This window comes from Protopterus annectens, chromosome 8.part1, assembly GCF_019279795.1.
Source record: "Protopterus annectens isolate FY-2018-M chromosome 8.part1, PAN1.0, whole genome shotgun sequence".
Taxonomy (NCBI): Eukaryota; Metazoa; Chordata; order Ceratodontiformes; family Protopteridae; genus Protopterus; species Protopterus annectens.
The window spans coordinates 334471327-334497948 of record NC_056742.1 but is presented as its reverse complement, the minus strand read 5'-3'; the positions used below and the strand labels follow the sequence as shown (position 1 = coordinate 334497948).

Below are 26622 nucleotides of genomic sequence, written 5' to 3'. Positions count from 1 at the left end.
AACCTGATCTGAAGAGATTAGGAGAGGGGCACTGTGGGTAATCTTAGCTTGAGAGTTTTTGGCTGGCGCGAGCTTGTTATATCGGCTGAGTCTGTTCCGAGGATGGAACCAAAATCCATCCGTCCGTCATGAATGAAGATCAACAACATAGATGGAACGTTATGGTAAGAACAGAACTTCTTTTTTCCCTACCTTATGGAATCAGCTGTATCCAGCCAAACAAACTTCTTCCAAACCCTCTAACCTCAGACACATTGCCATACTCTGTTCTTTTTCTAAGATCCTTGAGAACTGCATCCACACTCAGCTGCTAATCTAGCTCTCAAACAAAAACCTCCTATCCCCATATTAAAATTGATTTTACTCCTCCCACAGTAGTGACGCTGCTCTCTCTTTCCTTAACACCTTTCACAAATATAGTTGCAGTTATCTTTTGTCTTCAGTCTTCTTTTACTCGTCACAACTTTTCAGTTCCACCTGTCACTCCAAACTACTCTGCCAGTTTCATCCCTTGGTTTCCTCCCCTTACTAATAGAACCCAAGTGTCAAAAGACAGGAGTTTTAATCTACCTTTCTTCTGGTACCAGTTGGAGACCCTCAGGGCTCAGTACCTCGTCCCCTGCTTTTCAACATACTCATCAACCACTTTACTCTTACTTCCACTAACTCAGTCCTCATCTAGTATGCTTAATGGAACACACATTATATACGTACCCAGAACAATGCCTGAGCTTCAGAACATTATCTGATTTTCCTTCACCTACTTTGAAGCATGGGTCAAAACAGTCCACTTTTGTAATACCCTCTCAAAAAAAAAAAGTAAATTAGCTAATGCTGTTCACCTCCAAGTAAATTAAAAAAAAAAAAAATTAGTCTTCCTTCTGTTGAATTCATTTCCCATAATGAATGCTTGTGTCATTGACGAAAATCTAAAATTTGAGCACCATGTTCAACACAGTGAAAACAGTAAATCAGAAACCTGGATTGATGTGCAAGGCAAACTAGTCCTTAAAAGAATGCTCTCGTAGTTGCACAGTGAAGGCCTACTTACATCCCACATTTTCATATGTTGCCTCGTCTTCACAAATTTACATTCAGCCTAGCTTGCAAAACTTGAGGAGTGCCACAGTAAAATACCCAAGTTCTCGATCTGTGTTAACAACAGAACTCGTCACTGCACTGCCATAAAGCAACTCAGCTGATTTGAATACACAGATTTCCTCAACTACTGTCAGCTCAAACTAACTCATACAATTTTACAAGCCCCAGACAAATGCCCATCCCATTTCTTCAATGCTATGGTCCCATTAGAAAACTGAGCTCTTCTGGTAATTTCCTGATCTGTATTGCACCCTCCTGTAACTCTTGTGATGTCTGCTTTTACCCTTGGTATGTTGCTAAAAGGCTGCAGTGGTAGCATTGTCGCCTCATAGCAAGAGTTTCTCCCGTTCGATTCTCGGCTGGAGCGCCTTCTGTGTGGAGTCAGCATGTCCTCCCCACAGTCGAGTGACATTCGAAAGACATGCGTGAATAGGCGTGCCTTCGTTGAAGGTTGGGCATCGAGCTGGCAACTTGGCACCGTAAAAATCTACTGACAATCATTAGCGGACCGGAGTTCCGCTGTGGCAGCCCCTAACCGGGAAAAGCCGGAAGAAGAATGTTGCTAATGTCTGGAACTTCCTATCCACTTTTATCTGACAGATCAGCATGTCCAGCCTCTCCGTCCTTAGTAAAAACCATTTCAGGAATACCTGGATCTTTCAATGATTTATACCTCTTTCCTTGGATACACGTCTTCTCTCTCTCTGGCACCCCCCCCATCCCCCACCCCGCGCCATCTAAATTCACAAACTCGGTTTCGTTTTAGATATAGCTACTATACCCTTTGTTAATCATCGTGTGTTCCTTTCACTGTACTATAACCCTTTCTTAATTTTTCTGAATGTCTGGTCAGTAAACTTCATCCCTTAATAAAAATAATTTGGCCTATTTTTTCCATGTGATATGCTCTTTTGAATGCTTCTAGAATGTGAAATTCTCTGTTGCCATTTGTATTAAGTACATATGTCACTTGCTGAGTTATATCTCCTACAATTGCTAATGGAATATACCCTGCTATTGTGCAGTAATCTGTTATGCTCCTTACCTTATGAACAAGCATTATATGGTGGTATATTTTTTGCCTCTTACATGTACACAGTGTTCAGCTATATTGTATATTTGTTGCAATGTATACTGATTATTTTTTTGGAATTTTTCTCCCTGGGCCTCTGCTGAAAGAGAGTGCCCAATCCGTTTGGACTTCCCAGTAAAGAAATGCAAGTGGTTTTCACAGTGGTTCAGTAGTGAAATTGGTCTTCAGTCTGTAACATAGTGGTGCAGTTTCCCTTTATGTAGTGGTATAATGGAAGATTTCCATGGTTTTAAAATGTTTCATTTACTCTGCTGCCTGTGGTGAAAGGAGAGGTGACTCTTTCACCTGCAGTTTGCAGTAAGGCAGATTGTGATGCATCCAGAGAAGGCGAGCCTCATTTTTAATTTAAGTAGTAATTTCTTGACGATTGTTTGGTTATAAGCTGTCTGTTGATATGTTTAGGAACTCTGATGGGGAGATGGAGTGCATGCAAACAGAATATTTAAAAAAGAAGTCTGCAAAACATCAATCATCCCACACCTTCATAAGCATCATCAAAAAGATGGGTTTTAAGCACCTTGTAAAAGCCAGTCAGGGATGGATACTCCCAGATCCACTGAGGTACCAAGTTCCACAAGAAGACTGAAGAGCAGAAGACCACACACCTGAAGTATCAGGATTCACTTGTGGAGCCACCAGTAATCCTTGAATGGCGAAGTGCAAAACCTGAGTCAGGGCTATATGGCAGTACAAGAGCCTTCATCTAAGAAGTAGGCAGAAGGGCCATGCATTGGCGTTAACTGTAAGGAAGTTGTCAACTCTCGAGTTTCTCCAAGCGTAGAAGTTGATGTTGATGTACAAGGCTTAGGTATTGTTGAAGTGCATCTTTTAACATTAAGTACTGCTGCTTTATACATAATTTTCGTTCTACTTTGCAGTTTTAAATATCCAGGATTAATTTTTATTTTTCATAAGTAGTCCCAATGTACTAGAAGGTCCCTGAGTTATGTGGTCTTCTGTGGTTCAACTTGGTCTGTACCACAGTTTCTGAACATTGCTGCAGTGATTCCTAGTGTGATGAGCACCTAGAGGAAGGTTGAGTTAAGGCATTGTTTCGCTTTATCCATATCTTTGTTAGTGTGTGTGACTAATCCAAATGCCTTACTGTTAAGTTGAATTTTGTTAGGTTGGAGTGGTTTATTATGGATGACTTGTGTCTTTTCTTGGAATACTTTCCTCTGTGTTGGGAAAGAAAATTACAGTGACTGCTCAAAAACTTGACAAAAGTCTATAGGATAGTACATTTTAGGTGTGTTAGGAGGTATCCATTTCAGTGCTATTGCACTGACAGGTGTTCTGCTAGATTTGGTTAGAAATGTTATGCATGGACTGAATCTTATGAGATTGGTTTGCTAGGCCATACATGTGAAGTTGATGGAAGAATGGCTTATGATGTTTTCTCTGTGACAAAACACCATCACATTAGCTGTAGGAGCTGCTTATGGTATTTCTTTTTCCTTAGTCCCTCTATCCAGGATAATGCGCAACAATTATTTTCTGCTGAAACTGTCAGTTGACATTGTATGCAGCAGTGACAGGCATGTTTTCAGATTTGTCTTGTCACGCCTCCAGCTCCCTCACTGCTTTTGTCAGCTGCAAAGGTGACATCTAGAGATTACTTTGTACAGGGTCAGGATGGTCCTTAGGTTGTACTTCAGAAAAAAGCCAGAGCACTAGATTCTTGTATGTCTATCAGACTTCTAATAATGGTATTCTGTTTTAAACTTTAATGTACAAATGGGTATGTTTGAGGTTACCCAAGCTGTTCCATATCAGGGTAATTTTAGAGATTCTTAGATGGTCCAGTGATTGATCACCTGATTGTAGAGTTTGTACCAATGGCATAATATGATTGGAAGTTTATATTTCATTTCATCAGAGGGTACTTTTTTGTAGTCTGAAAGCTTTTCTTGGTTAATGAACAGTAGGTTTGGAGTACTTCCAAAAGAAGTGTGCTAATGGTGCATTCTTAGAAGAGCATTGGTATGAGCTTGAGCTACTGTTATAAGTAATAGGACGTTAGATACTATTAATGTCTTACGTAGTCGCAGAGGAATAACACAAGATGTTAAGTTGTCTATCTCGCCTTCATTCTTGCTGGATGGGTTCGGAGCCGACCTCGGCTCCGACTCGGCCACTCTAAAGCTCGAGAGTTGGTTCCACCGGCTCGAGGCTCCCCTTATATCCCACAATGCTAGGCGAGAGTTACCTCAGATCTCGTTTGCCGCTACAGCTTCGAGGTTGGTTTTCTACCGGTTCCTGGTGAGTTTAAGCTTTTCTATTAAAAGTTACTCTTTTTACCCCTTTTTTAGTTTAATTATTATCTAATTAGTGTAGTTCATTGAACTTTATCCCCGACCTAATTTTTTCCCGTTTTTTGTTTAAAAGAACTTTTAGTTCTTCCCTTGGGCCTTGGGCCTTCCCTTCCCTAGGGAGTGTTTGTGTAGTTTAAACTACTGTTTATTGTACTTTATTGTACTTTATTTTTTAGTATTTTTACTAAAGTAGTTATTTTGACAGGGTATAACTGGTGTGTTTGAGTGCGTGTTTGTGTTCACCAGTTAGGCTATGTCTAAAGAAGCAAAGGTCTCCGGATTCAAGAAGTGTGATGCGTGCTGTCAGAAAATGTCTCTGACAGACGCTCACACTTCTTGTGTCTATTGTCTGGGGCCTTTGCACCTGCAGGACTCCTGTGCTGTTTGCCATGGCTTCAGCCCCAGGGTCCTGCAGGAAAGAAAAAAAAGCTTATTCTGAGAGGCTTGTTGAAGCCTGAGGATTCCCTGTCTGTCTCAACAGGGAAGCCCTCCAAGGCATCGAGGTCTTCGGCTCCGGCTTCTGAGCCGAGACCTCAGGTTGTTCAACCTTTGCCTTTATCGGCTCCGGCTGGAGCCGATAAGACTCAGTCCACAGTTTCTGTGGCTTCGCTCCGGCCGGAGCCGAGGTTATCGAGGTACCCGTGTCGGCTCCGACAAGATCTTGAGCCGACAACCAGAAAGAGGTCTAGGTCACCTTCTCTTGGCTCCGTTCATTCGGCTCCAGGATCTCCCCTGCTGTCTGAACGGAGCCAAAGGTCTCATTCCTCTAGGTCATCGAGGCTGTCCGATCATGACCTTCAGAGGGTGGTGAGTCGACTACTCAAGTCTGAGGCACTAGCCCAGATGCTTCAGAGCCCGACTCATCAGTCGGTGCCTGCCCCGTCCATCAACTCTTTCCTCCTTCGACTCTCTTGAGTTCGAGCCGGGTCGTGTCGGAACCGAGACTGTGGTCACCTCGAGCCGAGACAATTGTCTTCGCTCCGTCGTCGCTCCGCTTTTCTTCCATGGAGAAATCTCGGCGCCGACTTCCCTCGGCTCCGAGGGGTGAGTGGCATCGGACCCTTGTCCGACCCCTCTCCTCTCGGTGCTTGCGCTGGTGAGTTCGGCTCCGACATCGGCCTCGGAGCCATCACTGTCGGTGCCGAGGGGGTCCTTAGCTCCTCGGAGCGGGGACCTCTGGCTCTGCCTGACAGGGGTGCTTTCGAGGTCATGCGGAGTGTGTTAGAGCCTGGCTCTACTCCACAGTCGGCTCCGTCAGCCCCTCCCTCTATGCTGCCTCAGGGTAAATCGACTCACTCCCTCATCCCGGACCGCAGAGAGCCAACTCCTCAGGAGCTCCCTTTGGGGATTTCATCCTCTTCCGAGGCCTCTCCTGATTTGGCAGAAGAGCCCCCTCGGAAGAGGAAGTGCAAGAGGAAGCACATTGACTCACCTGAGTCTATCACTTCCGACACAGATCTGGATGATTCTGAGGGTTCCCCCCGTTCCCCTTCTGAAGATGTCTCATTTGCAGACATTCTGGAGATCCTTAAACAGAGGGAAATTGGCCAGCCCTCAACCCTTCAGAGGACGAATCTGTGTATCTTGAGGCGTTTGGCTCTCGCCCTTCCACCTCCTGGGTGTCCCCCTTGACCCCCTCATGCAGGTGGTTGCTAAAAGGCATGGACGGCTCCTGATTCAGTGGACCCCACTCCCAGGAGACCCTCCAAATTCATCACAGCTCCATCAGACAAGGAATTTTTATCAAAAGGAGTCTCTGTGGATGCTATGGTGGTAGCTGCCGCCACAAAGAAGGAACTGGCTGATCCTTCAGTGCCTGTCCATCCACCTAACAAGGAATCTAGGTCCATGGATAGGTGCGGAAGCGGATGTTCTCCTCAGCGACATTTACTATGCGTCGCTGAATTACCTGTGCCATTTCACTCGTCTTCAAAGGGACTTGATCAAAGAAGCGAGTGAAATGCTGAAGGACCCTACAGCTGCGGGTTTCAAGAGAAAATGAACACGCAGCTGGCTATCCTAATTCTATTTCCAACTCCTCCATGCCTCCTCTCTTATGCGGCCGATGGAGCGAGCAGAGCCGCAGGAACAGGGGTAGCCTTACGTAGGCACGCCTGGATGCGGCTATGCAATTTTGGAACCTTTCAAGACGTCTTTCACGAACTCCCTTTGATGGATCATCTCTTTTTGGTCCACAAGTGAAAGAAACCCTGACTAGGTGCGAGACTGATGGCAAGACCCTTTCTGCCGTCAGAGTCCGTTTTCTACTCCTTCTAGGCCTTACCCCAAAGGCCAGAAGGGGAAAGATGTGGTTCCGTAAACAATCCCAAGGGACTTCGCCTGACGACAGAGTCGGTTCCCGCCAGAGGCAGAGGGGAACAACAATGGTAGACGCCGCCCTAGAGGCAGAGGGGGTCCGCAGAACCAGGGCAATCGAGAAACGTTCTCAGATAAGCCCTTTCAGCATCCCTGAGGTGTTGCCCGACTGCCCATCTTCGGAGGCAGTCGGGGGAAGATTGTCACTGTACCCAGAAGCCTGGCTATCCTTGACACAAGACAAATGGGTACAGTCCATCATTTCCGAAGGTTATTCTATTCCCTTTCTTCGTTTTCCAAATCAGTCAAAAAAATCCCTTCCAGATGTCCCACCCGCTCAAAGGGATATAGCAGCTTTGGAAATTTCAAAACTGCTTGCAAAAGAGCTATTCAGCCAGTGCCAGCAGACCAACTAGGATCCGGAATCTACTCAAGGTTCTTTTTAGTTCCAAAGAAAACAGGGGACTGGAGACCAATTTTGGATCTCAGTATCTTGAACAGATCGGTCAAGAAAACAAGATTTCGGATGGTCACGCTGCAATCCATTCTTCCCCTATTGGGAAAAGGAAACTGGATGTGCTCTATAGACCTTCAGGACGCGTACTATCACATAAAAATGAACAGACGCTCCAGAAGATTCCTCCGCTTCAGGCTGGGAACCAGTCATTTTCAATTCAGGGCCCTGCCCTTTGGTCTCACCACTGCCCCGGTGTTTACCAAATGCATGGCAGTGGTAGCTTCTCACCTGAGACGACAAGGATTCCAGGTGTTTCCATATTTGGACGACTGGCTCCTCACAGCTCCCACCAAGCATCTCCTTCTGATGGCCAGAGATTACACTTTTCGCGTCTGTCAAAATCTGGGTATCTCAATAAATTGCGAAAAGTCTGTTTTGTCGCCTTGTCGTACTATTACCTACATAGGCGCAAAATTAGATACTGTAAACATGTCTGCAACACTAACGAACCAAAGGATATCAGACATTCAAAAATTGGTATCACTACTTCTCAACAACAACAGAGCCAAAGCCAGGTTAGTTCTAAAGGTGTTGGGAATCATTCCATTGGCCAGATACCACATGCGGATCCTTCAGTGGATGCTCTTTTCTCAATGGTCATACCAGGAACTTCCAATGTCTCACACCATTATGATCACGCAAGCGTGCAAAAAGCATCCAATGTGGTGGATGTCTTCCCCCCAGCTCCTGTTGGGGAGACCATTTGTTCCACCTCCTCCGGTTGCTACTCTGACAACGGATGCCTCCCTGATCGGGTGGGGGCATTATCAGGGCAGGACAGTCCAGGGCACATGGCAACCAAACGAATGCCACTTGCACATAAATGTTCTGGAGATGAGAGCAGTGCTTTTAGCGTTGCAAGCCCTTCAACACTCTCTTCCCTTGGGAACGATTGCAATCCAGACAGACAATATGTCTGTAGTGTGGTACATCAACAAACAAGGCGGAACCAGATCATACCCCCTGTGTCGAGAAGCACTCAGACTGTGGCAATGGGCGATTTCTTCTCAGCGTTTTCTGATAGCAACGCACATCCCCCGGAAGTCCAATCACATTGCGGACAAGTTGAGCAGAGCTATTCTCATGCCTCACGAGTGGTCTCTGAAAGACTCTGTAGTGAGAGAGATTTTTCTCAAGTGGGGTCAGCCTTGCTGCGATCTTTTGCTACTCCCCAAAACAGCAAGTGCAGAGAACACTTCACTCTATTCCCTTTACAGGGCCAAGCCAGCAGGGACGCTAGTCCAAGTTTGGCCCCGGGACTTCTGTATGCATTTCCTCCTTTCCCACTGATCTCTCAAGTAATACAGAAAGCTATCGCTCAGAAGGCCTCATTGATCCTCATTGCTCCTTACTGGCCTCGACAAGTGTGGTTCCCCTTTCTGCATCGATTTCTTTTGAGCGACCGTGGAATCTGGACCTAGTTCCAGATCTTTTGATCCATCAGTCGGGTCAGTTTCATCGCTCCCTCCCTCTCTGAACCTCACTGCTTGGTTCCTCCACTTCCAACCGTAGCCAGGCTTCCTCAATTATCTCACTCTGTTAGAGATATTTTGATAGCTTCCCATAAATCTTCCACTCGAAAGATTTATTTGAGTAAGTGGAAACGATTTTCATATTGGGCACAAGGAAAGGACATAGATCCTTTCACCGCTTCCATCCAACTAGTCCTCGATTTTCTTGCTGAACTCTTCCATGCAGGCTCATCTCCATCTACTCTTAAGGTTCAATTGGCAGCTATTTCTAATTTCCATGTGGGTATTTCTGAATCCCTAATGTCCCACAAACTCTGCAAAGCCTTTTTGAAAGGAGTTTTTCTTCTCAGACCTCCTGTAAGAAATCCTCCTTCTCCTTGGGACCTAAATTTAGTTCTTGCTTCTTTGATTCTTTCCCCTTTCGAACCTGCAGCTTCATGTTCCTTAAAGTTATTATCATGGAAAACTCTCTTTCTGGTGGCTATCACATCAGCTAGAAGAATTTCAGAACTTCAAGCACTCAGTTGTCGTTCTCCTTACCTTGTGTTCCATAAGGACAGAGTTTCCTTACGAACTAACCCGTCCTTTTGCCTAAGGTGGTTTCAACATCAAATCTAAACCAATGCATTGACCTCCCTGTCTTTTTCCTGGAGTATTCAAATAGGTCTGAACAAAAATTACACTGTCTGGATGTTCATCGTCAATTAAGGTACTACTTGGACAGGACGAAACAATTCAGAAAATCTGATCAGCTGTTTGTCTCCTATGCGGAAAGCAGAAAGGGACTCCCAGTTTCAAAGGTATCTTTATCCAGATGGCTAACATCTCTGATTACCCTTGTTTATGAGATTAGACACAAAAAACTGCCTAATAAGCCTAAAGCCCATTCCACCAGAGCTTTGGCTACTTCTCTAGCCTTCCAAGACAGACTGCCTATTGACACCATTTGTGCAGCGGCTACTTGGGCTACTCCTCACACTTTTATTTCCCATTATAAGTTGGATTTAGCTTCTAGGCATAGAGCTAATTTTGGTTCCACTGTTCTCAGGAGTCTGTTCCGTTAGGCCACCCGGGACAAGGTGCTAGGGACGCGGTCCCATCCAGCAAGAATGAAGGCGAGATAGACAACTTAACATATAGAAGTTATGTTCTTACCATAACGTTCCATGTTAGTTGTCTTCTTCTCGCCTTCTTCTTGCGTCCCACCCTCCTTCCCCCTGGCCTGGACAGACCTAGAGGAGTTGTGATCGTGACCTCTTTCTACCACCTCTTTCTTAGCTATATGCTATTATGCATATTTCTTGTTTCAGGATGTAGGTCACCCTTCTTCTTCTTCCTGTTGTTAGAGGTGGATTCTGTTTTTTCACAGTTATACTGTTTCTGTTATAAGCTGGGGTTAGCTTACAAACGAGATCTGAGGTAACTCTCGCCTAGCATTGTGGGATATAAGGGGAGCCTCGAGCCGGTGGAACCAACTCTCGAGCTTTAGAGTGGCCGAGTCGGAGCCGAGGTCGGCTCCGAACCCATCCAGCAAGAAGAAGGCGAGAAGAAGACAACTAACATGGAACGTTATGGTAAGAACATAACTGCTATTTATAGAGTATTGACAGATGCATGGTGGTGGGGATGGATTTGAGAGTTGTGGAGAAGTTTTATGTATTGCAGCAGTGTAGACAGTGTTGATTTTTTCTTGTGAAATTGTGCGTATAGTTAGTGAAGATACCTGATGACTGTAGTTGGAAAGTTAAGCATTGTAGTTGAGACAGGAAATATGGTAAAATGTATGTATTTAAAGATCAAGTGCAAAGTTTGTCTTTTTTTCCTTTTACTATAATTATGCCCTCATTTTGTAAAGTGGGATTTCTTATTCTAAAATGTGTAGTTTTTACTTAAGTTTAGTAAACTGTTGGTGTACTGTGTGCCGAGCCACTGTACAATTACTTCCTGATTTCATGTCATTCAGCCCTGTCTTGATGATTTAGCGAGGAGAGAAACCGTTTGTAGTGAGTGGGCTGTCATATTTTCTGTAATCTGCAGTAGATTTTATTACAAAGTAACTAGAATGCAGTACAGTCAGTTTCTCAGTCAGATAATAAAAGCTGTATATTTAAGTGGAAGGTAACATAAGTAAGATTAAGTTTCTTAGTAAGGTGTACAGTGCTTGGCATACAGTGTAATAAAATGTAGAATTAATATATCATTGTCTGTCAGTGGATCGACTGATAACTTTTAGGGAGAAAACTACATACATTTATGACAGATCTATTGTACAGTATGTTTGGATATTATACCTGTAAAGAATTAATGCTTGAAAGAAAACATTTAGAATCATTTGCGTATCTGTGAAGATGAAAGTGCAGTAAAGTGATCATTTCATGGTAGAGAACTGTTTACAGGTTTTTCTTTTTTGTGATTTCAGAATACAGTCGTAGCACTCCATGCACTACATATAAACTCCTAATAAAGTTAAGTGTACTTGGCATACAGTGTAATAGCCCAGATGCCATGCGTAAACAGCTCTCTATCACAATCTCCCGAGTTACGTAAAGTAGGTCCTTCAGCAGCTCCTCAGGCTCTGTTATATTTCTTTGTATTTCTTGTATTTTAAATTTATCTTTTAGATTATTAAAGGTATCCTGAGAGTTTCTTTACTTTATGTCAGTAGTAAAAGCCCATTCATTTTGAGAGATGACCATCTCTGATGCTAAAGGATGAGCCAAGGGCTTTTAAATTAACTGCAGTGTGATTCTTGTGTTTGAATGGAGGAGGTTCCAGTGATAATTGCTTTGGGATCTGCTTTCAGAGATCAGTCTTACTAACTTGTGCTGAAATGCCCTCAAAGATTCATTGTTTGCACATGGTCCTATAGGTGACTCATTGACTCCAGTCTCTGATATTGAACTGTGTATATTGACATTTTGGGCACTTGTTAGTAATTTAGGTCATGAACCTAACAAGTGTAATGCTTTACAGAAGTTAAATTCTGTTCCCTGGTGGTGATAATCTTGATTGTTGCTGTTTTTTTTGTTTTTAGGGTTGATTGTGTTGGGATTTTGAAACTAAGGAATGCAGATGTTGAAGCACGAATAGGCATAGCTGGTTCCAAGAAAAAAAGCACACGTGCCAGACTAGTGTTCCGAGTCAATATTCCTCATTCTGATGGTTCTCAGCTAACGCTCCAGGTGGCTTCATCTTCTATTCTGTGCAGTAAGTAGCCTGTTGAATTTGGAAAATTGGCTTGTAAAGCAGCCAGCATTTGGGGATGATTTTCATTATGGTTTCTATGTTAGAAGTATGTGGGATGTGTGGGTATGTATATGTGCTGCGGTTGTATTTTTTTAACCTTGTTTATGATTCTAGGTCTTCCTTTCCAGCCAGCTGCTGTTCCTGACTGTACGAGTTTCATCCTTCAATTGTTTTCTGTCACAGTCTTGCAAACCCCTGGCATCCACATCTAAGAATTTTGCATATTATTTTATTGGTTACATCCCTGTCTTCTGTGGTAAACACTTCCACTGTTTCCTCAGTTAGCTATGGGAAGTGGCGGGATATTCTAGAGATTGAGTAGTCTTGATGGTTTGTGCTGTCATCTGATTATGAATGATGACATTTTAATACTTTTCACTATAGGCATATGATGTGAAACGATTTTAGCATAGCACAAGCATGGTTTTGCATGCAGATGTATGATGACCTGTATACTGCCCATGCAGCACTGTCATGTGTATTTTAGCCTACTTGCAAAATGCTTGACTTCCACTCGTCTGTGGTCAGGCACTTTGCTGTCTAACCCTTAGCAAACATGGGAGAATTGGCATTGATCAAAAGAAGAAAATTGCTTCACAGCACCAAGTTGTAAAGTTTAATAACTAACATATACCAAGACAAAGCTTTCAAAGTCCTTCATCAGTGCTACAAAATTACTTTCACATGTATACAATTTATATAATCCAAAAGACATCACATGACACAACCTAACCTATCAGAACATGATTAATTAATCATCATTAAATCATATTATAAAATTTTAAAAGCATATATATTCATTTTCATTAAAAATGTATACATAAAATCTATATAAAACATGTATATTTATCATGATTTTATACATTGCTGTCTATGTTTTAAAATTGGTTTAAGAGAAATTTGTTTATTAATTCTTGGTGGAGAATCTGCATGAAGACAAATAATCTAATCATATTCCTTAGTTTCAAGCCTAGTATTAATATCACCCCTTCTCAAACTGGGTTCCGTAACCTCTATAGCACTAAATAGAAAGCCATGTGCAGATCCATTATCATTAATATGCCTAGCCAATGCATTTGTCAATACACCTCTTCTGATGTCTGATTTATGCTCAGTAATTCTATTAAGTTTTCGGATTGATTTTCCCACATAAAATGATGTGCATGATTTGCATGTGGCTAAATATACTACTAATGATATTACATGTTGCTAAACATTTAAAGTAAAACTTTTTCATAATTACAGGAAGGGTAAATACACTGGAAAAACAAATATCAGAGCAACAGGAACAATTGAAACATGAAAATGTACCCTTCCTATTGGAAGCAGAAGATGTTTTCTTATTTAAAGAAAAATCCTTGTGGCATAGACGTTGCTTAAGGTTGCTACAATTTTTATATGTAAAGAGGGGTTTCTCAGGAACAATATTGTTAAGACCAGATAAGGTCTTAGTATACCCCAGTTCCTTCGTATAATATCCTCAATTGGCTTACTACTCCTACTGTAGGCCATAATATATCTCAAGTGCCCAGATGCATCATTATTTCGTTCCCTGTTGGATCTATAGCCACCATTCGAAAAATACGGCTGGACTTCATTCCATCCCTGCCCCATCACTTCTTCTCTAATGCGAATTAGTTGGGTTATATCATACCCTCTCTCACTAAATTCATGAGTCATGTCCATCATCTGTGTAGTACATATATTACCATCAGTATTGAGTCTATTAACTCTCATATACTGATTTTTTCCTACCCCCTTGAAAATATATCCAGCATGCATGCTCTTTCTGTGCAAATATTTATCAGTAAGCACCTCTTTTTTTATATGTGCTAGTATGTATTTGTTGCCCTTCCAGTTGAATTCTAACATCCAAATAATTTATATCCATCCTAGAAAATTTCATTTCATAACACAAAAAGTTTGTTTGATTCAAATAACACACAAAATTAAGTACATCTTCATTACCATGCCACACAATAAAAACATCATCTACAAAATGTTTGTAGAAAAGAATGTTAGATTTATACATATTCTTATTCTCATCAAAAACAAAGGCATCTTCCCAATTTCCAAGGGTAAGGTTAGCATTTACCCATAGCTACACCCAGTTGTTGATGGTATATCTGTTCGTTAAAAAGAAATACATTATTCTCCAAAGCTTTCACCAGTAGTTCACAAATACTTTCAACCTGTCTAGCTGTAAAATTACTATGTTTACATCAAATCTGTCTTATACTGTTTACTCTGGCATGGTAATGAAGTTGTACTTAACTGTGTGTGTTGTTTGAATCAAACAACAACATTTTTGAGTTTTGAAATGAATTTTTCTAAGATGGATATAAATTATTTGGATGTTAGAATTCAGATGGAAGGGCAACATATACATACTAGCATATATAAAAAAGAAGTGCATGCTAATAAATATTTGCATAGAACGAGTATGCATGCTGCGCATGTTTGCAAGGGGGTAGTAAAAAGTCAGTATATGAGAGTTAATAGACTCAACACTGATTATAATGTAACAGTCAAGGCTATATAATGCATCCACGGGACAACCACGGCATATACGCAATGTTTCACACAGAATGTAGCAGCAAATGGCAAACTTTGTTTTAAATAAAAGTTTGGACATTCACTACTTGGTGTCTTTACAGAAGTTTATTTATATTTCCATTTGCTGCTCTATTTTGCTGCTACATTCTGTGTGGGACATTCGCTATTTGGCGTTTTTACAGCAATTTACTTATATATCCATTTGCTGTTTTATTTTGCTGCTACATTCTGTGTGAAACATTGTGTATATGCCGTGGTTGTCCCGTGGATGCATTATATAGCCCTGACTGTTACATTTATATCTGCAACGGCTTCAACGGGACGTTTATTCTTGGTGAGCTACAAGTCTATATTTTTATTCCTACTGATTATAATATATGTACTAGACAGATGATGGACATGACTCATGAATTTAGTGAGAGAGGGTATGATGTAACCCAACTAACTCGCATTAGAGAAGAAGTGATGGGGCAGGGATGGAATGAAGTCCAACCATATTTTTCAAATGGTGGCTATAGATCCAACAGGGAACGAAATAATGATGCTTCTGGGCACTTGAGATATATTATGTCCTACAGTAGGAGTAGTAAGCCAACTGAGGATATTATAAGAAGGAACTGGGGTGTATACTAAGAGCTTTACCTGGTCTTAACCATATTGTTCCTAAGAAACCCCTCTTTACATATAAGAATTGTAGCAACCTTAAGCAACGTCTATGCTACAAGGATTTTTCTTTAAATAAGAAAACATCTTCTGCTTCCAATAGGAAGGATACATTTTCATGTTTCAATTGTTCCTGTTGCTCTGATATTTGTTCTTCCAGTGTATTTACCCATCCTGTAACTAAGAAAAAGTTTTACTTTAAATTTTTAACAACATGTAATACATCATCAGTAGTATATTTAGCCACATGTAAATCATGTACATCATTTTATGTGGGAAAATCTACCCGAAAACTTAAAAATAGAATTATTGAGCATAAATCGGACATCAGGGGAGGTGTATTGACAAATGCATTGGCTAAGCATATTAATGATAATGGATCTGCACATGGCTTTCTATTTAGGGCTATAGAAGTTACGGAACCCAGTTTGAGAAGGGGTGATATTAATACTAGGCTTAAAACTAAGGAATATGATTGGATTATTCATCTTCATGCAGATTCTCCACCAGGAATTAATAAACAATTTTTTCTTAAACCAATTTTAACACATAGACAGCAATGTATAAAATCATGATAAATGTACATGTTTTATATAGATTTTATGTATATATTTTTTATGAAAATGAATAGAATATATATGTTTGTGTTCTTAAAATGTTATATGATTTAATAATCATGTTTTGATAGGTTAGGTTGTATGATGTGATGTCTTTTGGATGATATAAATTGTATACATGTGAAAGTAATTTTGTAGCACTGATGAAGGACTTTGAAAGCTTTGTCTTGGTATATGTTAATTATTAAACTTTACAACTTGGTGCTGTGAAGCTGTTTTCTTTGGATATTTGCAGGTATACAAGCTTCACTTTATCACAGTGGTGTTTGTTTTCTTTGACAGAATTGGCATTGAGACATTATTCATTTCTTGTTCATAGGTTAGTACTAGACTTGTCGGCCCTAGGGCCTATACAAGCCTAGCCATAGCAATTCCCTGGATATTTCTTCCCACAATATTTATTTATGTGGACCCCTGTCTAGCAGGGTGACTGACGTGATCCCCGGGGTGAATTTCCTATCTCCTATCCAATCGTCAAGGTTCCTTTTGAAGAGGACCAAGGAGGCGCTCTGCTTGACATATATGGGCAGTCTATTCCAGAATATTGGAAGGTCAGGAACCTATCCCTCCAGCATGTTTTGTTCATTGTGATGACAAGGTTTAGATCCCTGGAGCATGTGGCTCTGAGGGATTGGGATTTCTTTAAGTGGAGCATGTCCAACAGCTCAGGGTTTGACATGGCCTTGTATGTTAAGCAGAAATTGCCTCCGAGTAGACGATATGCCACAGAGTATAGCTGGAGTTTTTTTAGACGGTCAGCATAGGGCATCTGCTTTAGGCCTGTGATTTTTTTGTGAGGTATTTCTGTGGCCTTTCCAGCTGTTTCAGATGTCTTGTGAGGTACATACCAAATGGGGCATTGTACTCTATAATGGGTCTAATGAGGGATGAGTACAGTGGGACAATGACCTCCTTTTTTCTTGATGAAAAGCCCTTTGTGATGAGGTGTGCCACATAGAAGGATTTCTTGACTATTGTGGCGATGTGGTTATCAAAAGTGAGACCACTGTCCATTTGTGTCCCTAAGTCTCTCATCACACTTACGGTGTTTAGTGTGCTGCCACCTGTGTGGTAATTCATGGGTACATGTTTTTTCCCAAAGGGGATAACTATGCATTTCTTGGCATTAAGCTTGAGTCCATGGCTCTGGCACCAAGCATCTGTTTCTGTAAGGCCCTTTTGTAGAATATCCACATCATTTGGAGATTCAATAATGGCTCCCAGTTTGCAGTCATCTGCGAACTTTGTTAGCCAGAGTTCCTTAGTGTTGGCCTGTACTTCAGAGAAGTAGATGCCAAACAAGTGCGGTCTCAGGACTAAACCCTGAGGTACTCCACTTGTCTGGAGCTGGATTTGGAGTCGGCTACTTTAACAGTCTTGGTTTTGTCAGTAAGCCAGTTGGCAACCCATCGAGTGACGTAGGGATTTATACCCAGCTTAGTAAGTTTATCTATGATTCCAAAGTGGGGAATGGTGTTGAAGGCCTTGGCGAGGTCCAGATAGGCTGTGTGGGACCGCCTTACCCTAGTCCACAGCTCTGGAGACTGATTCGAAGAAGTCAATCAGGTTCAGGAGACTAGATCGACCCTTCACGAACCCAAACTGGGTGGGGTCCTGTGTTTAAAGGTTGCCAATGTCTTTGTTTATAAGTTCCATGTCCTTGCAGATCAGGCTCGTCCGACTGATGAGATGGTAGTTCCCGGGATCCAAGGTGGATCCCTCCTTGTGGAGTGGGATAACTGTAGCTGTGTGCCACTCAGTGGGCACGAAGCCTGAGGTGAGGCTATGATTAAACATGACACTTAGGTGAGGTGCCAGTTCATGTAGTACACAGCCTGTGATGTCATCTGGTCCCATGGATGCTGTATTCTTAGCTTTGAATGTGTGGTCGTGATTACCGGAATTTGGCAATCTTTTGGTATTGAGATGGGCCCTTTGGGGGTGAAAGGGGGGGGGCGAAGTTGGCACTAAATCTATCTGCCAGGATATTGGCAATATCGTTGGGATCAGTTTATTTAATGCCATTCTGTTGTAGCTCAGAGCAGATCTGAGCATTGCCATTTAGATTCTTCACATAACTATAGAATGCCTTATGGTTGTCTTTGGAATCTTTGGCAATTTTATTTTCATAACTAGCTTTGGAGGATTTTATGAGGGATCTCAGCTTCTTACTGAGGCTGGTATGAGAGTTTTTTGCATCCTGGGATTTTCCTTTTTTTTGCAATAGTTTCTCCTTTTGTTGCATAGTTTGTTTATGGCAGGGGACCACCAGATTGGCTTTCTTTTTTTGGAGGAGAGTGTCTTGGTTCTATTTGGGATGGCACGATTCTTGCACGAGTAGATGTGCTCATACATTGCCACAAAAAAATCAGAAAAACACATTTTACAAGGAAATAGACCTGTCCTACTGTTAACTGGGTATATGAACTAGTCCACAGACCTATTTTAGCCAAGACCCCAGACCCCAAAACATACCTCTCAACTGTCTAGATTTTCACAGATTGTCCAGATTTTTGCCTCCTATTTTTGGTCTGTTCCTCATATAATTTGTAGTTTTCTGGATTTTTTATCTTGGATCAGTGAGGACCATACTTCTCAACTGTCCAGATTTTCAGAGAATGTCCAGATTTTGGCCTCATATTTCAGGTCTGTTCCTTGTAAAATTTGTGGTTTTCTGATTTTTTTTTTGTAGCACATCACTGAGAACTGAATTCCCTAAATAATAACAGGCAGAGTTTCAGGCTTCATATCCTTCAGAAAATATACTGTAACACAAGACTTTTTATTCTAACAACTTTCTAACATTAAAGGAGCAATATTTAAGATTTGTCCCTATTTTGGGGGTTTTGTCCCCCAATTATTTTTTGGCTTTGTCCAGATTTTTTGTGCTAAGAGGTTGAGAGAGATGGTGAGGACCAAATTAACTGAATAATGACAGGCTTTGAGTTTCAGATTTCATATCCTTCAGAAAATGCATGGTAGCACAATCTTATTCTAGCAACTTTCTAAGTTTTTAAGTACAATATCTAAAATTTGCCCCTATATTTGGGGCCTTGTCCCCTCATTATTTTTGGCTTTGTCCAGATTTTTTAGGAGGTTGAGAGGTATGCCCCCAAAGGCAGGGGTGTGTACACTTCACATTTCATATTATCCAATCTGTTAGCATATTTCTGGAAGGTGGAAAGTATCCACACTGCCCAGAAAAAAAACACAAAGACATGACACATGCATACTCCTCACCGGCAGTGACCAGAAGCAGGACTGAACCATGGACTGTAGAGCTGTTAGTCTGAGATCTTCACCAGTGAGCCATCTTACTGCCTCCTCCTTGCCAGCTAGCCTTGTAATAATTGTGTTCTCAGTCCATAACTTGAATGTGCTCTTGCTCATAACATGTTTGGTAATCCTTATGACACAAGCATATTGCAAAAGGCACTCAACAGAATCTGTTGCTTTATACTTCTTGATGATTGAATGCAATTCTAGTTTTTCTTGAATTCCACCCTTACTACAGAGAGATCCTACTTTTATTTTTAGCAGTGTGCATATGTAAACAATGTCATCTGGACTTTTATAGTGTTGTCCTTAAGTTTGCTATATCCTAGCTTCTGGGACTATCTTCTCTTGTATATCTTCCTTTCGCTCTCTTCATCATTGAAAAAATTGTAAACTTTTACCATACGTTTGGAATTCATTGCCACCTCACACAAGAAACTTCCCTAGTCCACCTTTCTTTAGAAAAGAACTCTTAGCATTCTTTTTGAATCACCTCATTGTATGTGTTGCTAATCAATTAGCTGTCTTACTGCTTCTCATTTTCCTTTTACTTGTATTTTACCTATTCATTCTCTTTTTGATTGAATCACTAAGTGGTTTCATTAATTACCATTTGTTTGATTTGATTTTTATTTAATAAAAAATAAAAATATACAGTACAGCACTATGAGCCATATGCAAGTCTTTATTAACTCAACCAAGTTTAGTGCTTTTTTCTTAGAAATTTTAAAAACATTTTCTATTTAATGTGCACTTCTTTCAGTGCTTTATTTCCTCCTTATTGAGTGCACTATTACTGTTTGGTTCTTAAAATGTATTAAAGTAGTTTGATTCTTGAAATATATTGTATGATTTTTAAACTGTATGAATTCCGTATGGTTGTAGTGGAAGAGTTCTTGTTTTAGCCCACCTACCTGTCTAGCAACTGCTAAAATAAAAAGCAATAAAAAGGAGCATGGTAACTTGAAAGTATACAGGGTTGAAAAGAAGCATACAATGCATGGTGAGTGTTGTGCTCCAAAGGAATGAATGCAGTCTGCACACATTTCTGGGGTTTCGTATTATGAAGTGCAGCAGGTACAACAATAATAAACAATGTTTTATTCAGGTGGCACCAAATAAGTCATTATTTCATTATTAAGTGCAACTTAAATGTGCAGTTTCACTGCAGTAATTAGTAGTGAGGGGGTTTATTACTTGAACACATCCATCTTTGCTGCCTTTTATAAGGCTTCACGTAGTCCTAAGAAGGTGTGCTGTTCTAAATGTGGAAGCCTACATTTCTAAGTGTTCTGCACTAACAATGATGCAGTGATCATAGGGTAATAAAAGTTAAATTACTACTAGATAATTCCTTCAGGACTGAACTCCCTACCCAATGCACAGATGATTAGTAACACACTACATGGCAGCAAAACAGTTACTGTGTAAACTAATTGGAAGGATATGTTAAGTGGAAAAAGTTAGAATTAATTTGGAAGCTTTGAAGGGGAAATTGTCTAAATGCAAAAAATAAAAAGTTTAACATCCGGAAATGGTTGTACAAGGATACAAAAAATGTAAGAAATGGAAATAAAGTCAAACTATAAATTTCAAAACTGAAATCAGATGGGCAGACAAATTAAGTATAGTATGAGAAATCAAAAATTTAAAGAAAATTTATATAAAGGTACTTGGCATAATAGAAAAACATTTCGTAGATGCATTAAATGTGGAAGGAATGAAGACATGCAAATTGATAAACTGTGTGTAGACTTTAAAATGAATTCTCAGATACTACAGATAATAGATGTATTATACAGTTTTGTGCAAAACAGGTTCATTGTGCTAAGGAGATGTGTTATCCTAGTAACATCCAGGTAGCTTCATATACTGAAATTAAATTAGATCAGGGGTCTCCCAAGGGATACAAATAACACCTTAAGATTTTTTGGTGGCCCACAAGTTCAGTTAATCCACAAACTATAACTGTACTTTTTTGTTAATTAAAAAAAATTACAAAACTTTTTGTTTGAAGCAACAGATTGACACAACAGTATTCTATTGTGTTAGTTTTAAATATTCTAGTAATTTCAACTAAACTCTTAAAAAATAACAATTACTTTTTAGAACACAAGGTCTTTAAATAGCCTAGCTGCACATGTCAGCAACAGGCTCAGTTACTATTACCTTTATTAAATGGAACAGAGAACTGCCCATGGACAGTTTTCAAGCTCAGAGGATATATAATGTGAAACAAGAAGCCCAATGATACTTCTCAACTGTCCAGATTTTTTGCCTCATATTTTTGTTCTATTCCTCATAAAATTTGTGGTTTTCTGACAAATCATTGGGATGATCTGAGGATTGAAGTCACTACATAATGACGTACATTTGAGTTTCAGACTTCACATCCTTCAAAAAATGTATGTTAGCACAAACCCTGTTACTGTAGCAACTTTCTAAGTTTATAAGAGCAGTATATTTAAAATGTGTCTCTATTTTTGGGCCTTTGTCCCCCTATTTTGTCAGGCTTTGTCCAGATTTCCAACACTAAGAGGTTGAGAGGTATGAGCCCAAGTATTAAACTGTTAATTCAAGCAGAGGAAAATAACAAGTAATGTTAAACTCTGAGAAATGAGTGGATGACTAAAGTTCCTAGACATGTTACTTTTCTTCACTGAATCCTTTTATATTTACAACATACACTGCTTGCATGGAGCTACATCATAAGTGGGATGTACACGTAACCAACTCAACTTTATTTAGTAGAACAAGTCTGTGAGAACAAGGATAAATCTGAAGACTGTAATCCCAACAGTTGAAATCACTGATAAACTACGATCAGATCAGAACAGGGAGGTGTCTTATTACTAAATGATTCAGTTCTGTGTGGCAGTAACCAGGGTTTTCTCCAATAAGTACTGCTCAAATAATACTCTGGTTCAAAAGAGCCCACAGGGAAGGGACACAAGCGAGTAACAGGTCTAAAGTTGCACAGCAGTTTTACCTGTCTTAAAGACACCAAAGCATTTAAAAAAGTTTGTAGCCCAGAGAACTATTTACATTCAGTACTCCATAGGGTGATCTTTGAAGTCGTGAAGTAAAACTAAAGATTAGTGACCATGTGTTTAGAAACCTCTGGTCCATTTTGTTGACCTAAATCCAAAAATAAAAATGCTACACAACTATTCATGTATACTGAAATAAATGTAAGGATACAGTCCTTTTAAATTAGCTTCTGCTACTCTGGTCTTAAAATGAAAGAGTAACAAACCGCAAGAATACTACACCAAAAAGAAAACATGCTACCAAAATGTTTTAAAAGTTATCCACACAAAACGCAGCTGAAATGGGTCTTCACACACCAGATAATTAACAAAAATACTAAGTATGCACGTAATGACAATGTAGAACGGCTGATCCAGACTAAAACCTTACATAGTGCATAAACTTCACTGTATAAATAAATGATTACTTACTCACTGCAAACCTCTCAATTGACAGCAGCCAGAAAACCAACTGTTCACATTACATGCCCCATGTGCCACCTACCTCCTTAAACAGGAACCGTACAGGCCTCTCACGCTGTTTCTTCTTAAGTTGATAACTCAGGATTTCCCATGGAAATGTAGAAAATGTTCCTTTTTGAATAGGATACCAGCAATCACTAAGTATATAATACTAAAACTATTTCTACCATGACCAAGTAAATACTCACTGAATAGCACCACCCAGGGTTATTCTAATAGCTCACTTCCCTCAGTTATCTGCTGCCCTCTATGCCTTCTTTCTTTGCCTTTCACCGTCCTCTTTCCCACACACGTTCCACAACCTTGATGGTTAATGAAAATAGAGACTTACCGACTAATATCTCGCAAGAGCCCCTACACGCTGCTGAGATGTCCTATTGCTCAGTTCCGTTTATGCCAGACTCCACACAGAAGGCACCCCAGCTGAGAATCAAACAGGATACTGAAAGCAGGCAATTGCGGGCCACATAAAACTACTTTGTTGACTGCTTGTTTGACACTCCTAAATTAGATTGTAGTGGGGAAAAAAAACAGAAACTGGACCCAAGCAAAGCACAGGGAGGAGACAGGATTAGTAATGACCCGAGAGCCCTTTAGCATGAACTTGTTATTCATTAGGTCATTTAAGTGTATAAGGAGATTTATTCACTAGGTCATTTAAGTGTATAAGGAGATTCCTCAAGATTGGAGACTTGCACTTGTTAACCCCATTTAATGGAAAAGAGGAATAGTGCAAACGAGCCATACAGACCCATAAGTTTACTTTCTTGTTGTGGTAAAATAATGAAGGAGGTTATTTTGGATAGATCGTTGTCTGAATTGGAAAATTTTGCTTCTTGAAACCATACATCAGATTGCGTATGTTGAACATAGATCTATAACCACCTGTAATTGGATGTGTATCAGTATAAAAGTTGTAAAAGAAAAATTGTGCTGTGACTAATTTTTATAGACTTCAGCCTTTAATAGGATCATACATAAAACACAACAGTAAATGGGTATTGATGTAATCTTGATGGATAGCTGCATGGCTTACCAAAAGGTCTTGGCAGGTATCTTACAGCAGTTAGACAGATGAAATTGTAGGTTGCTGTCAGGGTCTTTCAGGACTCCATCTTAGGTCCATAGATTGTGTTTTTCAGATTAATGTTTTTCATCTGCATTGTTCTGAACTGTATATGCAGCTGACTTGAAAGTGGGTAAACTGATTTCATGTTAAAAATGGGGCATGTTTGCGAAAGAACTTCAAATTGACTGTTTGGGTACAGGGAATAATATGCTGATAAATACATCAACAACTTAGCATATGAGATTTAGGAGACCTAGACTGAACGGTTAATGTTTAAAGCACCATACTGTAATAGAAACTGTAAATTCATTTAAGGATCTGCTGGTTATATGGGTAGATCCACCTTTGAGTTTTTCTAATCATATCAGCCAACTGGTTAATGATAATTATAAAACTGTATGCTATATGAAAAGATTTACAAGGTTAGGAAATAAGAAATGATGAACTCATTGTATGTTACACTAGATCCAAACTACATTATGGAATAACAGTATAGAAACCTTGTAAGAAAACAAACATGAGTAAACTGGAAAAAGTACAGCATAAATTTACAAAGGGCATCCATGGATGTGAAAAACTAAGTTAGTATGAAGACTAAAATATCTGACCTTGTACAATGTCTCCTACAGATATTTAAGAGGAGACCTTATTTTGGTATGTAGGGCATGTAGAAACAGCCACCTCTGAGAATGTTTGGGGTTATCAAAAAGTAGAGAATAATCAGGCAATCTATAAAGAAGACTGTATGTGAATGTGAGATGTTTAGTTGGTTATCTGACAGATTAGTTGATGCGTGGAATAGACTACCATATTGCATTAAAACAAACACTAGTTTAGATGTTTTTAAGAGCAACTTGGACACTTGCTATGAGAATGATGGTTTTATTATATTGGCAGGCTAGAAAGACATTATAGCTGAAATGTGCATGTATATAATGATCCTACTGCTTTGAAGTCGGTTGGGTAACGTAGATCTGTTAACTCATTCCCTCCAGTGGAACTTTGGAAGTTTATACTGTAACATCCAGTCAGAGGAAACGAAGCTTTTTGATAGAATAAAATTATGTCCTCACATTTCAAATGAATATTCATATTTCTGGAATCTTAGAGGTCACTAAAAAGTGTACATTTCAAACTCTTTAGCAGAAATATTTTTATAGTGGTAGTATTCTTTAGATTTTAGATCTTAAACAGGATTTTAGATGTCACAGTAAACACAAAGTATTAAGTTTGTAATGCTTTGTAAACGGCTTACAGTATCTGATAGGTTCATAGGAGGTTACTAGGCTAGTGGCCCTAGAACTTTTACAAGCCTAGCCATGTTAATCCCAAGTATCCCCATTTGTTCTTTTCTGGGAAGTTTGAAGAACAAATTTATGAACAGAGCGGGTCTGTGATCAACACCAGCTACCCCTGTCCATTAGGGACATGAGTGCAACCCCAGGGACAAACTTGCAGTCTTCTATCCAGTTATCTAGGTTGCATTTGAATAGGGTCAATGAGGATCTCTGTTTTATGTGAGTAGGGACTATGTTACAGAGAAGCAGCAGTTTCTGAGAGACTTGTCTATTTCTTCAGCATGATCTATTAATGTCACGAGCTAGGTTGAGATCCCTGGAGCAAGGGACTCTTGAGCCATTTGACTTGGTGATGTGCAGCATTTCCATTTGGGCAGGGTTGGAGATTGCCCTATAGGCCAGGTACAAGTCACCTCTCAGCAGTCTATAAGATGCATTGTAAAGTGAAAGGGCTTTCAGCCTGTCCACATAGGTCATGGTTTGGAGCCCCTGTAGTTTCTTAGTGAGAAACCTCTGAGGTCTCCAGCTGCTGCAGGTGTTTGGTGAGGTACATGCAAAAGGGTGCACTATACTCTATTAGTGGTTTGATGAGGGTCGAGCACATTGAAGTTGTAACATCCTTGACTGAATGCTGTGTCCTTGCTTATAAGGTGAGCTACGTAGAGAAGGCTTTCCTTACCACTGTGGAAACTTCTGTTTTCGCAAGCAGTCACTTGAGTTACACACATTCTGTCAACAATTTATTCATCCAGCTGACAGCTTTCATAATGAGGCTTAACAGTTCTGTATATTCTTCTTGGTTGTCAAGATGTTTAGGAAAACAATGTAAACAAATATTTTATGAACAATTAATATCTGTACAGCTGCACTAGTCTGAGGTCAAATGTCAATCTATTTGTGTTTGCCATTGTGTAAACTTTAAGATGAAAATTTTCATTACTTTGTATGTGGCATAGATATGAATTATTAAAGCAAATAAGAACAAGCAATATTTGATACCAAGAGGCATCAATAGAATGTAACTGCAGATGCACCTGTAGGTGTTACTCAGTTGTAATGAGTTAATATGCGTCATAGTAAAGCTCTCTGTTTATTGTCTAAAACGTAAAGACCTTCCAGATATAATTCTAGTTAGCTGACCATGAATCGGAATTTCCAGAGACACTTTCTTTGCTAGGGACCAGAACATATAATTTTTTGTCACCTTCCAGTACACCAAACACTTGACACAACAGCATTGACAAGAAGTCCCAAGTCATGGGCCTGCCAAACAGTTCACCAGGCAATTCCAGGCTGAATTTAAATTGACAGAAGATAAGGTATGCCTAGTGGCTTCTTCCCAGTGTGTGCTGTATCTATTATGGCTTCCAGCTGTTCACCAGTAGAGTCGTATCTATTTCCATGGTCAGTGATTGGTACAAGATTAAGTGGGAGGTGCTTGCTGTATACCCATTTTTAGCATTGAGAGTCCAGTGGTGCAGTACTGTTTCCTCTTTTATTGGGTAGAAATGCCCCTAAGCATGAAAAGAATGAGCCCATTCCTTCACAGTTTCTCCACTGTTGATTTTGTC

General features: G+C 40.1%; 1 protein-coding gene across 4 annotated transcripts in view; it reads left to right on the top strand.

Moving 5' to 3' along the window:
- Positions 1-26622, top strand: part of NFAT5 (nuclear factor of activated T cells 5) — a 1437387-nt gene that overhangs the window by 885551 nt on the left and 525214 nt on the right. For all 4 annotated transcript variants that reach the window (XM_044081909.1, XM_044081907.1, XM_044081910.1 and 1 more), the window contains one exon: positions 11849-12021. In XM_044081909.1, coding sequence (XP_043937844.1) covers positions 11849-12021 — 173 coding nt within the window. The remainder of the gene's footprint in view (positions 1-11848; positions 12022-26622) is intronic.